This window comes from Juglans microcarpa x Juglans regia, chromosome 2S (genome assembly GCF_004785595.1).
Source record: "Juglans microcarpa x Juglans regia isolate MS1-56 chromosome 2S, Jm3101_v1.0, whole genome shotgun sequence".
NCBI lineage: Eukaryota > Viridiplantae > Streptophyta > Magnoliopsida > Fagales > Juglandaceae > Juglans > Juglans microcarpa x Juglans regia.
The window spans coordinates 24,056,318-24,072,296 of NC_054597.1; the positions used below are offsets into that span (position 1 = coordinate 24,056,318).

Genomic DNA, 15,979 nt, shown 5'->3' on the forward strand with positions numbered 1-15,979 from the left:
TCCAATTTTTTTTAGCACGTTTAATGCAATTCTACACTAACAAGAAAAAAAATATTTTAATGTCCATGCGTGTGATGTGCCCCTCTCCATCTCTCTCTCTCTCTCTCTCTCCCCGAATAGAGGTCGCATTTCTCATCAATGTTTACACAAAGTCGTACAGAAACAAAGCACGAAACATGTTTGCAATGACTGTTAAGGGAATTCCTACACACACACACTCCTAATTCTTTGTTCCTTCCTCCACATGATGTCGTTGCCTTCTGCAGCTTTTGACGTTCTCAAAGCAAACACAACAGCTCCCAACCCCCTTCACCCCCACCTTAAACTAAACTAATACCTCAGTCTTGTCCTCTCCTTTGTTCCTCCCCTGTTCCTCTCCTCTCTGTTTTCTCTTTTAAATACTCTATTTTTCCTCTGATTTCAAATCGTTGTTGTACACATCGCAAAGATGTATGGAAGGGAGAAATCGCCTCGAGAATACTCATTCCCCCAAAGAAGAAGAACTCCTTCTTTCTCTTCCACTCTCTTAGACGTTATTTCCCGTTCCATCGACGAACCCAATGCCGACGAAGCTCACTTCAAAGAAACAACCGTGCTCAAGAAACAGAGCATCTCCAGCTCTAAGCGAGGCAGTTGGGTACAAGAAGAGGACAGGGAGGTAAAGAATCTTCGTCGGTCGGTCATGATCGAAGATTGGATGGAGAAGCAGAGCATTCACAGCTCTGTGCTATTCAATTCAACCTCAAGCTCCTCAGAATCTAGCTCTGGCGCAGGCTTCTCATCATCGGAAACAGAGTCTTTCTACAAACACAAACCAAAACCCAAGTTGCAGAGCTCCAAGAAGCAGACGAAGTTGGAGTATCGGAATTCAGAGAAGCATCCCAAGTCGAAGAGTGAAGGAAGTTCCGCGAAGTTGAAGCTACAGGGGTTGAAAATGTACAGCGAGTTGAAGAAAGCGAAGCAGCCCATTTCACCAAGGGGTCGCATTGCTAGCTTTCTCAACTCGATTTTCAATTCGGATAACGTGAAGAAAGCCAAAATGTGCTATGTTGGAGCTGTAGAAGATGTGAACTTTGAGCCCAAATCGAAGTCTGCATGTTCTTCTGCAGCTTCGTTTTCCAGGTCTTGCTTGAGCAAAACCCCTGCTTCAAGAGGAAAACTAAGCAATGGTATCAAAAGATCTGTGAAGTTTTATCCTCGTAGCGTGATCGTTGGAGAGGATTCTCAGCCCTGCGGCCATAAATATATTTATGAAGAGGATCCAAGCCTAATGACGATTCCAACTCTTCCAAAAATTTCGAAAACTCGTTCTGTAAAGAAGGTTACAACTGCATTTGATTTGAGAGGTTTAGGCCACAGGCAGGTTGATGATGATGATGCCGAGAGCTATTCGAGCTCGGATTTGTTTGAGCTTGATCACCTTGTTGGAATTGGGAGGTACAGAGAGGAGCTTCCAGTGTATGAAACTACAAATTTGAAAACAAATCAAGCTATTGCTAATGGCTTGATTTTTTAGTTCATTTGACATCATTGTAATTAATGGTTTGGAGAATTAAATTAACTTTGAAATTTGAATTAGTTATTTTTTACAGAGTTTTTACTCTACCTCAGAGTGATTTAGCAGTTCTAGAAGAACTCTTTCTGAATAAAGTGGCTAACCTTGCAGAGAGCAATGATCATTTGATGTGAAATGCAGCAATGGAGGAATTCAAAAGTTAAAATGTCACATTCAAAAGCCTAATTGTCAAAGCAATAGACAAAGATGGATTTTAAAAGTGAAAAAAAGGAAAAAGTTCACAGAGATCTATCTCCCACATGAGATGGGAGAAAGTTCAAAAGCACTTACTTTTTCACTGGCTCAGCACATGGCATCACCTTCACTGGTAAATTCAGTCCCACTTTTGAAATCATAGAATTAAAAATGATTACAAAGTTTAACTTTTTTCCTTCTTTTTTGTTTTTATTTGATTAACAACTACTTTAACTGCAAATGAAGGAAGAAACAGTGAAGTTCAATGCAAGCCAAAAAAAAATACATAACCACACACCAGATAGTAACACAATTGGTGCTTATTATTGAAGTATGCACGTGTTTAAGTCTTCAAGTTGGGTCTATAAATTCTTAGAGTGTGTGAGACCTGCACATTCTTTTCAAAAAAAGATTTATTTTTCTAAATAATAGATATTGGATATCACTTTTTTTATATACTTTAAGACTGTATCTATCATTATTTTTAATATAGTGAGATTTACAAATTGTGTCTCTGTTGATGAATAATCACACATTATCTGTGAGCAAGGTCTTTGACATGTTTATAAAGAATAAGCAATTTTTTCTTGTAGAATCAGTTTTATGAGATGAGTTAGACCTATAAAATTCTTCATAGTATTAGAGCCTGCTACAGGACGAATGAGAGCTCACACTACTTATCCCGTGATAAGGACTAGAAAAAATTATTGACCTGCACGTGAACAAGGTCTTGAACATGTTTATAAAGAATGAGCAATCTTCTCTTGTAGAATCAGTTTTATGAAATGAATTAGATCCATAAATTTATTCAGTCTCTATCTAAATTGTAAGAAATTGTATTTATCTAAATTGTAGGAAATTGTAATTCTAGACACAGACATTTTTTTTTTTTTAAATGATAGACAGACATTTCTTGAAAATATATCTTAACTGATACACTTTTGTTAACTGTTCTTGAATAGCATTCCTCAAACTTCTGCTAGGATTAAAATGCAAACATATCAGTGGCCTGGGAATTGACATCGTATCCACCATAACAATACTAGACACTTGAAAGACAAGTAGGGTCATGTATAAAGAATCTTCGAAGTCAAAAGTGTTGCAGGATCAGACATGATGGCAACAATCCAAACTAACTTTTCCACCAATGGAGAAAATAAAAAGTTTTTTGACCAAAGTATATACTGTAGGATACTTTGGGACACCGGTGTTTGACTTCAATTCTATTGCTTCATCATCTACTTTGAATATCAAAGACTAAGAAGAGAGAAATACAGCAACAATGTATCTGTTGCAAAGGATAAGCAGAAGGAAAATAGCAAGAGACCTAGTTTGGATAATGAGAATAGATATTCTCAGAATATTTTTGTATTATTTATTATTTTATTATTATTTTTCATTCACTTTTTTATTACTATTCATTACTATTCAATATTCTATAATTACTTTTTCATTATTTTTTTTACTATTATTCACAGAATACTTGAGAATACCTCACTATCGAAACACAATCTTAAGTTTTTCGTAACATTTTTTCTACAGTTACAAAACTTGATTTTTTCAATCCTAATAATACCCACTAAAAGAGGATTAGAAAAAAAAAGGAAATAAAAACACTACAGATCCCATTATAGCTATAGCCAGTAAGAAATGGTGGGGTATGTTTCTTACCAACCCTGCACAAAATCTTGTAGTATACGCATAGAAGGATTATAAATTTGTAACAAGTGCTTGTGGGGAGAGAGCCACATAACATAACCCATCTAACAGCTTTGATCTCCCTTTATAAATGTCTCAATACAAAGGCTGCATTTTGGGTCACTAATGTGACAAACTGCACTGCAAGCTCATCACTGAGTAATGGCACCCTATCCAAACCAGCTGCAAATTATGAACCTACCGATTAAGCACCTCTTGGATTTTCAGATAATGACACTGACTTCTTGTATATGAGGTGGTACACCTGTTTCAATGGCAAGCTTTAGAGTGTGATATCGTGTGTTAGATGGATAGGGATGATTGGGTTTGATTTTCCTAGTATAAATAAGAATAATTTAAGGCAAGATCAGAACAGAAGTCTTGAATTTGAAGGTTAACTCCACACTTAATCTATATTTAATTGAATAGTTTGCGTGAGTTGAAAAATATTTCTTTGTCCACTCAATTTGCCTCATCATTTTGACACCTCATGTGTTTTAATTTTTGTTTTTTTTTTACTTAATAGTTAAGGAAATAATTATTAGTGTATTGATATATATTTTTATATTTTTTAAAAATATTTTAAAATGATAAAAAAATATAGATAAAAAAATTGAAAAAAATAAATAGATCAATTTAACAACTAACGGTCAAATGGAGCGGACAGAGTAGCACCGCTCAAAGGAGTTTGCCTCACCATTTTAACTCATAAAAGAATTATGCTAATTATGACCTAGCAGATTGGCTGCTTCATTAGCGTTGAGTGAGTGAATTATGCAGGAGAGATAAGAGCAATTTGAAAAGAAAAGAAAGTGGGGTAAACAAGTAAAATAATAAAACATCATCTTTGGAAGAGACTTCTTGACAATGATCAAGATATCTGGCTTTTATTATTATGTAGAATTTCAAATCAAAACCATGATCAGTTTGGTGTCATGAATATAGACCTTGCAACTACACCATGCGACCCACCTGGCTCTGTCTGTACTCTCTACCTTATGTCAGGCTTTTCCAAAGGCGAAACCCACCCCCCCACACGTGCGCTCACTCGTCTGCTGCGCCCTGCGCATTGCTCCTTTACCTGTCAGAGCTGCAGAAAAAACAAAAAAATCACAGCTGCTTTCGCTAAACCTTAAGACAATTCCGGACGTCTTTTATCCAGTTTGAACGTTCTGTTGTTTTTTTATCTGTGTTTTAAAGCGACATCGTTGTATATGACAACTGAAATAATTTGTCTTAAATTTTACACGTACCAGAATTTTGTATTTTTGTTCGTTGAAATCAACTTAATTTATTTTAATCTATTTTATACATTCGAATACGTCTCAATAAGATTTATAAAATGACACTTATTTACAAATCAATTCAAATAATTTAAAATCAATTCAATATCTAAATACAGCCTAAAAAAATAATTCAAAACCCACATAAAAAGAATTAATTTGTTTAAAAAAGATAAGGTTTGCATGTTATTAAACTGTATCTAATATTATTTATATCAAAATACAGCACATTTTATATGAATTAATTAGAGAGAGAAAAACTAATTTATTTGTCCAGTTTTAATCTAGAATTTTCACACAAATTAATAAAAGCCCCAAACATTCTTGCTATTTGCTAACAATTTAACACAATGATCCTCATCCTGCTATGCTTCGGCACTGTTCGAAACTCATCTATCTTCCCTTCTATTGTATACTATCTGAGCAAATATGGTACCAAAATAGGATAAGGGATTTTCTTTTCCCCCTTTTAACAAATGGAAAATGCTAGGGTTACAGACCAAAATACAGGGACAAAAAGAGGAAAATTATACTGATACAATCCTTTTTGTGATCTTTTACACAACTCTGTTTTAAATTAGAGGCATTTTTATAAAATAATTTATAAAAATAATATCGTTTTATAAAAGTACTCTTAATTTAAAATATAATTATAAAAAATTTATATGTATCTTATTACTCTCAGTGAGGAAATTTGCAATTTTTTTGAGGTTATGCTACTTAGTATCCCACGCCACACATCTTAGCTCTTTTAATTTTTATTTTATCTTATTCTTACTAAATTAAATGAATTGTTCTATTCATCATTTATACATCACATACTTGCTATATAAAACAAAATTGAATTTAAAAGACATGTGGTATGTGGGATACTAAATAGATTTTTTTTTTCATACTTAACTCGATGGATGCTACTCATCATCTCATACTACATACTTTATATATTTTAAAATTATTTTTTATTATTTTTTATTCTTGTTAAATTAATTAAATTGTTCTACTTATCATTCATACACTATATATTTATTATAGAAAAAAATAATTAAAATAAATATAATATATAGTACGTGAAGATGATAAGTAGAAATTATTAGACTCAACAAATAACAGCCTGTACGAGGCCCAAAATAAGTGTGTATTCAATGTCTTGGACTTTTAACTCAAGTTTTAGACCCATTATTTCAGTCTAGTCAATTTTGGACAAAGTCCAGTTGACGAAATACACAGTGCACCCTAGGGTAGGTGCCATTCTTTCTTCTATATTAATAAAATATTATTTCTTCAACATTTCTTTTATTTTTTTTTTATTTAAAGGTCAATAAGCTTCTCCGCTATGTACTATTTTTTATCAAAAAATTTTACTCATTATTTTTTTTTATTATTCTCTTATCATCTTATGATGTGATATTAAATAATATGTTCACAAATAAAATATAATAAATAGTCTCTAATCATCTAATATTATATCATGAGATAATGAGAGAATAATGAAAAAATTGATGATGGGTAGCATTACCACACATGGAATTCACCAATAAAAATTATTGATTGTGTGGATTTTTTTTTTAATTTTTATAGCCCGTTTGGATTCAAAGGTGAGATTCATTTCATCTCATCTAGTTTCAACTAATAATCTCATTACTATTGACAAATTATTTTAACTCATCTCATCTCATCTCACTATCCAAACGAACGTTTTTTTTAAATGTTTAATAAGTTTAAAAAAGTATTTGAAAAAAAAAATGTTCGGTGGGAAGTCTCGGTGACTCCTTACTGTGGGTGTAGTTGCGATTACACATTGACAAAACTCCACTTGTTTATCTTGCGGGTAGTGCTAGTATGCCACCCAGTTTTGACCGCTAGGCATGCCCACTAGTACAAATTTCAACTTTTATTTTTTTCTTCTTTTTTTCTTTACATTTTTAACATATTTAAATATTTTTTAAAAAATACACCAATATATTAATATTCATTTCCTTAATCACTAAGTAAAAAAAAAAATTAAAAAAAATTAAATGCATGAGTGGTTAAAATGAGGGGGTAAAATGAAGCGGCATAGTAGCATTATTCTTATCTTGCTATCATGCCAAGTATTCTTTAGGTTATTTGGTTACAAATATTTTTTTTTATAACCATTTAATCACAAGGGTACTGATAGCGGGCTGCCCAGCAGTTACCGTTGGCATGCCTGCTAGTGTACTTAAGATTTTTCTTTTTTCTTTTATTTTTTTTTCAACATTTTTTTAATATGCTTAATCATTATATATATATATATATAACTTTACTAATAGTCACTTACTTCACCATTAAGGCATGGCCCTTTAGACCCGTCTTTACAGAGTAAATTACGGTCCCGTGCACTGCACTCTTTAGAGTTTCCCTATACATAACTGGTTAAATCGCTAATTTTTTACTAGAGAGTGTGGCCCCAATGTTTGTATCACTGTGATTTGCAGAGTAAAATAAATACTTGACCTCCAATATCTCAATCTATTGCAAACTCAAAACAAGCACATCCTCCCAAGAAGATACTAAATCAGCTATATCATCAATGCAAGAATAACATCCTCTCCCCACCACCAAAAGCATGCCATGAAAGGTAGATAACTTGAAGCTCTTCAATTGAAGTCATAGGGAATACCATTCGAGAATACATTACAAATGAAACTCATGGTTGCAACTGGTCACTGTGTAAAGAACAAAGATAAGGTGTATTAAATCAATATAAGAATACTAACTCAAGAGAAGAAAGATACAGAAATACCTAAAATTAGGTGTCAAATGGGCATTAGGCTTGTTGGTCTCCTCCTTCTGAACCTAAAAAATCACATCCCTCAAATTACTTATGTGGTCATGCATACATTGTCACAACTAGAACCAAAAAATTAAACTATTATATCTTTTCAAGTAACAAATGGAAAGCAAAGACCAAATGTTGGAGAAGAAAGAGATAAAAGTTATTTATTAATACCTTTTTCAAAGTTAAATTTTGATATACAAAAACAAACATTTTATGTACAGTTATTTTGCGTATTTTTTATACACTCCATTAATCTAATTGGTTGCGTTATTTTTTTTTAATATAAAATAATTATTTTGGCCAATAACATCAATAAAGTGCATAAAAAATATATAAAAGTGATTATATATAACAAAACTCATACAGCAAAGAGTGAATGTAAAGCATATAATGCAGACAAAAACAAAATCAACTTTATGGTATGCATTAGAAAAATAAATTAGATGAAAAGACTTTGAAAAAAAGAGTTTACAACCAACATCAACAGCATTATATCATTCATATCATCCCCATGACATGATTACATCATTAAATGAACGAAAGAAGAAAAGCCCACCAGCCGAAACAGAGGAAACAAGAGCATAGAGACAGATCCATCTTCAAACGGATCAAAATAGTACCTGAAACGACGACGGTTGAGATCCATAAGTGCAGGACTATTTCACTTCCAAGGATTTTTTATTTCTTGAGCTGTTCAAGTAGAGATTTAGGCTCATTTGGGAATGAGATGATATGATAATTTTGTAAATAGTAATAAAATAATTTGTGAATAGTAGTAAGATAGTTTGAGTTGAGTATTTTTAAAATTTTGAGAAATTAGAGAAAAAAAAACTTAATAAAAAATATTATAAAGTTAAAATATTGTTAGAATATTATTTTTGTTTGAACATTTGAAAAAATTGAATTGTTTTTTATTTTTTGTTTGAAAGTTTGGAAAAGTTATAATGATTAGTTTGAAGATTTTGTATTTGAATTATGTTTGAAAAGAAGATGAGATGTGATGATAATATAATTTTGGGATGACATCTATTTCCATTGTGCACAGTAGCCAAAGTGAAAGAGCCGGTGCTAATTAGAAAAATGAGTGCTATTATTGAACCTGACTTAAAAATATATATATTTTTAATACTAAAAGAAGAGCGAAGTATAAAGATTCCTTATAATAAATAGAGTCCTTTTATATTACAATACTCACATCGTAAATGAGAGTGCGCTAAAACATTTATTAAAATTTCTCAAAGTCTGTGCCATATAAATCATAACTTAAAATCTCTATACATGATCTAGGCCACTATCAAGCCTCCCTGGAGTAGGTCCTTTCTTGCAGGTCTACCTTCTTAAATATTTTGATTTGAGTGGTTTAAAAACATAAAAATAAATTAAAATGAGTTGATGAGTTAGTAAGAAAGCCATCATAACTTAAACAAACTTAATATAAAGTTTTTCATAAAATATTTCATACTGAGAATTTAAAATCATTGTTAAGGTAAGAAATCGGCATAATAGGCCGGAATGGGAGAAAGAATCATTCTCGGCTCGCTATGATGATCTGGGCCTCAATTGGTATGGTATGGAGCCCTCGACGATGGTTCGGTGTGGTTGTACAGTGTCCATGCGTACATCCATGACAATGAACAGTAAAAAAATGCAAAGAAAATAAAGAGAGATGGACGCACAGATTTACGTGGTTCAGCCCTGGGTTTACATCCACTGGGTTTGGGAGGAGAGAATCCACTGTAATATGTTTGTTTTACAGTCTCTCAAGGTCTCTCGTCCTCACTGTACAATAAATATTGGAGGACTACTTTATGGTGAAGATCTTGTTGCTGGAGCTCCTGTCGTGAGGTTGAAAAAGCTTTCCAGGAGAAGTCTCGCCAAAAGTCCTCCCCAAGTCTTTTGGTTCCCTCCTATTTTATCTTTTGCCCTTTGTTTTACGTCTCGTCACCCCTTCTTTATGTCACATCACCCGTTTTCCCTCCTTTTGCACTCTCTCATTATTTTGTCTCCTCCTTTCCTCTTCCATTGGGCTGGGCCTAGAAAACACTATAGGCTTGATATATTTTATCATTTACAATCATGATCACTCATACGTATGCTTATGACATATATGACCTATCTTCGCTTATCTAACTCATCATACTGGCCCACACACTGAACCATATGTGCAAGGTTATGCACCGATCCCACATATCACGATTGCAAGGGGAGCCGCTAATAGTATTCTAGTATATTATAGTGGACCACGCTTAGATCCGTGGCTTGCATATCCAACCATAAATCGCATTAATACCATGCATCTAAATGATCCTTTGATTAACTATTCTGAGCTTATTTTACACTTGATCTTAAGAAAACTTACTTGTCTTATGCAACGTAAGATGCATAATACATACATAACTATAATATTCGGAATGAAATATGATGAATGACGTGCTTGAAAATATCAAGACATGCGTGGTACATAATCACTGGCTTCCAAAGAACTGGTTTTAATAATAATATATATAACTAGCTAACGTATGTTAATCGTAATTTATAATCAAACTAGTTAACTCCCATTGTTAATTCAATATTTTTGGTACGAAATCGATCACTTGAACTAGAAGAAGAGAGAAAACGTGAGGGATGTTGTGAGAGGAATGAGGCAGTTGGCTATTGGTGTGGTGAGGACACGCACGGTGCTGGACTAGGTATTTTGGATTCAGCTGCATCGCTTACGGAGGTTTGTAGTTTTTTCTAAATAACCTATGGAATTGAGATATTTCTAAAGAGATTTGGGAGAGGGTGCTGATGAGTTTGAGTTTGAGTTGGACTTAGTCGTGATCATTCAAGAAGAGAATTTGAATTTAAAAAATGATCTAGTAGTTTATTCAATGTAGCATTGGCAGTGACTGAGATTGCGTAAGGGGCTTTAATCAATGATGATTTTAAATTAAAATAAATTTCTAATAGCCGATCTTTAAGTTCTAAAATAAGTTTAACTCGTTAAATAAATAACAAATGAGATTTAACCTAGTTATAGAGCCTAATTAAAACTTCTAATCAATTTCAATAATTTATCACTTGTGGGCTTATCCAATATGGCCCATTAAATATAATTTAGGCCCAATAAAATTATCAATATTCCGACATTAGAATTATTGAGTTGGGTCATTACAAACTCCCCTTCTTATAAAAATTTCGTCCTTGAAGTTTGCTAGACCTCAAATAACTTACATACCTATCCGTTACATGCTTTCCATGTCTCTTTACTCCTCAATCATTTAGTTGAACCTAATATTCAAAAAATTCTAATCATATCATATTTTGGTCTGATGCCTCAATAATATTTTAGGCGCACACGTTAGCACGCTACGCCTCAACCATCATACTCTTCAAATTCAATTCAAGTCTAAACAAATATCAAGCTTAACAATGGGATTGATAAATTCATCCAATAATTATCTTAACTCTACATACAATAGTAACTACGGCTGTAAGTCGATTGGTCCGGATTGAAAAAATCAATCGGACCGAACGAGACAGACCTCCAGACTGGTCAGTTTTGGTCCCATAAAATTCGGTCCGGTCCTGGGGTCTATAAATCTTGGAGTAGAGTGGACTGAACTCCTATTTATATTGAAAATATATTTAATAATTTAATATGTTGTTTTTATATAGTAATTATATAAGTTAATGACATAATTTTCATCTAATTTATTTTTATTGACCATATAAAATATTTTTTTTAATGAGTTAGTACATAATACACATTAATAATTCATTTAATTTTAATTTAGTAATTTAAATAATTTTTTTATTAATTTATTTGAAAAAAATAAAAAAATAAAAAATAAATGGGCCGGACCGATAGCCATCGGTCCGGTTCGGTCTCTATGGATGTTCGGTCCGATTTGGTCTGGGAAAAACCCCTCGGACTGGATTGATTTACACTCCTAATAGTAACTAATGATCTCCACATAAATAAAACTCTCCACATGAAATAATAATAATAAAATTATTCAACTAAAATAATAATCTCAATAAATCGTAGCCTAAGACTTCTCAAAGTTTAGGTCCTAAATCTTACAATTTGTACTTGACGATAGAATCACGTCACCTATAGAACATAAGAGTACCACCAATCATCATGAAATACCGTACACTATATATAAATCTATGTTATAACTTCAAAACCTACGAAATTCATTCCTAATTTTTTCAAATAAAACTCTACAAAATATAAGATTATTTTTTTGTAGACAAGATGCATCATCAATCTTAAAACCATAGGTTCCTAACCTAAGATTTAGAAATTTCCTTATTTCATACTTTATAACTCTTTTATGTAGTAGGTGCATGAGTCTAAAAATATCTTTGAAACTTAATTATACCAAGCAAACAGTAATTGTTCAAGATACTTACTGTAGGGCAGGACATGCTTTGGGAAGACTTTAGCCTATATTTGTTTTTTGGAAAGTCTACTAACCTGATCTCTAATACCAATTGTAACACCCCACTCTCCATGATTAAAAATAAAGTCATTTTTTTTAGATCTGGGGAGCCGGAGTGTTACTACTAAACTTGTCTTGAAATTATATTTGTTTTTCTTTTAAATTCTAAATGAAGCACCAAGTACAAAGATTCCTTATAATAAATAGGATTGTTTTGTATTAAAATACTGACATCGTAAATAAGAAGTGTGCAGAAGAATTTATTAAATTTTCTCAAAATCCGTATCATAAAAATCATAACTTAAAATCTCTATATATGAGCTAAGCCACTATCATGCCTCCCTAGATTAAGTCCATTCCTGTAGCTCTACTTTTATAAATATTCTGACTTGGAATGGTTTAAAAATATAAAAATAAACTAAAATGAGTCGATGACTCAGTGAGAAACTCATCATAGCATAAATAAGGTTTTTCATAAAATACTTTCTTTTGTAAGTTTCGTTTGGATACAAAAAGTATTTAATTTTATCTCATTTACCATTACAACTTTATCAAATTTCTACTCGAAATATAATATAATTTAATTTTTTCAATCTCAAAATAATAATAATAATATTAAAAAATAAAATTCTAATAATACTTTATTTAATTTTTAATTTTTATCTCATTTCAACTCGCTATCTAAAGGTCAACTTAACGCCAGGCCATGCATGACTCTCTGCCACTATTTGTTACAAAGATTAGTTTGAAGATCCCAAAGAACTTGAAGACTAAGAGTATTGTCATTGGCTTTATCAAAGTTATCTTTAAAATTTGATGAAAAGTACATGATTTCTATAAATCCAAAACTCTAGCCATAACTCCACATTGAATTAGTCATTAAATTCATTAAAATAATAATATAATATTATTTTTTTAATAAAAATATTTTTATTTTTTTTTCATATTTTACAATCACACTAATCATATATTGATTAATAATTTAATTTAATTCTTACATTATTATTACAAGACGGTTGGAGATTAAACGAGAATAAAAAAGACCTTAGGAGATTAAAAGTGAATAAAAAATAGATTTGATGAATGAATAGTAGATTTTCAAATTTGAAGAAACCTATACATTTACTGTAGCTCAAAGTTTCACATTTATCTATTTGACTAATCCAATACAGCTCTATTTTGATGAAATTCATTAAATTTTATATTTGACTAGACTTTTGATGAAGTCAATGTCAATACTCTAATGGGATAGTCTTTCTGTCTCTTTATAGTTTACAGTTTACACCATAAGGTCATAATAATTGGTTACACGCACATACCTTGCACGCTTAACCAGTTATTACGTGAACTTCACATACCCATGTCACGAAACCATCGTAGTGTCGATGTCATTCATGTTATCAACATTACAACAAGTGAAACTACATGATTAATCGACAACAAATAAAAAAAAAAAAAAAATCTATAAACTCATATTAAGGCACTGATGTTAGTTTGATATGATGGATTATTTTTTGTTATCTCAAAAAGTAAGAATTTACAATAAACTTGATTTACGTTTCCTTTAATGAAAAATTACAATCGAAATAAAAATAAAAATTTATATTTTTTGAAAAAAATCTAATAATAAAGAAATAATTTAAATGATTTGGCGTTACTATTGTTAAAAGATTGTAAAATTAATTATAAAAGTCGGTGAATATAATGTTGCTGATGATTTATACTTGTTTTTAAGAAATAAAAGAGTGAAAAGAAATTCTCAAGACAAAAGATGATACTCCAATTGGCCGATCGCCAACGTTTTTATTGTTATTTCACCTGAATCACCCATTAATTCTTTGGAGGCTGAATAAGAGCATTTTCTGTCCTATTGAACTATTATTTCCAAATTATGGGAAAAAATTTAGAGAGGAGTTGAAAACCCCTCTCCCATCCCATTTCTTATTTTAAGATTTTGAGTTAGGGGATAGACAGTGGTTCTCCAAATATAGGGAATCACTATTTATCTCCTAAATCATCTTTTATTAATATTTTATTATAATAAATAAAATAAATTCTTCTTCTAATGATCTACACTTTCTGTCATACTCATATTTATTATAGTTTTAAATAATAATTTTAAAAATGATTTAAATAATTACTAAAATATAAAAAAATTAATTTTAAAAATATTATCATGCCTGCAAAAAAAAATTAAAATTTTTGTTTAAAATATTCACTAGAGTAATAGTTCAAAACATAAGAAAAAATATTGAATAGTTAAGTTTGAAAATGGATTGAGAGAAAAAAGTAATAAAGAAATAATAGAAAATTATTATTTTAATATAATAAAGAAAAGATGGGGAATGAGATGTAGAATATTTTTAAAAAATAAATAAAATTTAGGATAAAATTATAGGTAGTATTATTTTTAACTAAAATTTAGGAAAAAATATAGGAAACCGGTGGACGAGAAAGCTCTATTAATAAAGCTCGTGGTTTTAATTTGAATTATAAACAAAATGATTTAAATAATTACTAAAATTTAAAAAAATTTAGGAAACCGGTGGATGAGAATGCTGTATTAATAAAGCTCGTGGTTTTAATTTGAATTTTAAACAAAATCCAAAAAATAGCCGTTATAATCTTCTAGTGATGAAAGAACACAAGAAGATATAATGCCTTCCTTAGTCGCTTCGCGGACTGCCACCGCTCGCTTCTTTCAAATGCTCAATGGCCGCTAACAATCCTTCGCAGCTGCTCCCGTCAGAACCAATTGATAGGTGCATTGGGTCGAAGATATGGGTGATAATGAAGGGGGACAAGGAGCTCGTTGGTACTCTCAGGGGCTTGGACGTCTAGGTCAATATGGTCCTCGAAGACGTCACAGAGTATGAGATCACTGCTGAAGGGAGACGGATAACAAAGCTTGATCAGATTTTACTAAATGGAAACAACATTGCCATTCTCGTACCTGGTGGTTCGCCTGATCCAGAATGAGAGTGTCGTTAAACTTTACCTGGTTCTTAATTTTTCTCCCTTTTTCTGTGATTGGTGGGTCAGGTTACTCCTCTGTTTTAACGAGAACTCTAACCACCAAGATGCTCCTTTCTCCACCACTTTCTTCTCTAGTAGTGCTGGTTGTAGGATAGCGCGTGATGGGCTTTTCCAATGATATATCATGGAGTCTGATGGATTGTTTTTAGCAGTTATCCAGACTCTTATGCATCTTTTTCAGGTGCCATGATCCCTACTGTTTCTTCCATTATCTTAATCTTTGTTTTGAAATGAAGAAAAAAAAAAAGAAAAAAAGAAAAAAGATTCGTATTCGAATTTATGGCTATAGGAAGAAAGAGCTTGAGATTCATAAACATTTCTGGTATCAAGTGGGATTCCTGGAGGTAGACTGTATTAATTTACAGAATCTATGGGGAACCCTGGAGGCAGAGTATTAGTTTACAGAAGTTATGGTTATCATTACTATGTATTCACATTTCTACTTCTGCAACTTTCTTGCATTCTGCCAACCAATTTTTTTTTTTTTTTTCCTTGCATCCTTAATAACTATATGAATTTGCATTTTTGATGGTAGGGAAGCCTTCTTTTACAAAGAAACAAGCAGATCTTTTGTTCCCCCCAGATTTTGCCGATAACTTTCCAGTTGCAATGCATGTTCTTCATCCATGTCAAGGTTTCGTTGGCTGCTAATATCTCAACAGATTGTACGCACTGGTTGTATTGGCCTTGTCTCTCCTCACTGTCTCTGTTGTCCAGTTTGACATTCATTGTGTATCTGGATCTTTGTTTTGCTGGAATTGAATGTTTCTTCAGGTTTGTTGTCTTCATATCTCTTTCTTCAGGTTTGTTGTCTCTAATGAATTTTGAGTTGGTATATTAATGTAATAATAAGGACGTGTGACTTTCCATTGTTATTGCTTTAATTTTTTTTTAATACTGACAATGATCTGTGTCATCTTAAAGATGATCACTTAATTGCCGGTGGGTCTTAAAATTTTAATTAGTGTGTTCTGCATTG

General features: G+C 31.8%; 1 protein-coding gene and 1 pseudogene across 1 annotated transcript; both read left to right on the forward strand.

The window, feature by feature from the left end:
- Positions 1–448: 448 nt before the first annotated feature.
- Positions 449–1,516, forward strand: LOC121253486 (protein BIG GRAIN 1-like A). The gene has a single exon (XM_041153495.1). The coding sequence runs from the start codon at positions 449–451 to the stop codon at positions 1,514–1,516; it is 1,068 nt and encodes a 355-aa protein (XP_041009429.1).
- A 13,081-nt stretch (positions 1,517–14,597) lies between these two features.
- LOC121251457 lies at positions 14,598–15,155 on the forward strand (annotated as a pseudogene).
- The last annotated feature ends 824 nt before the right edge of the window (positions 15,156–15,979 follow it).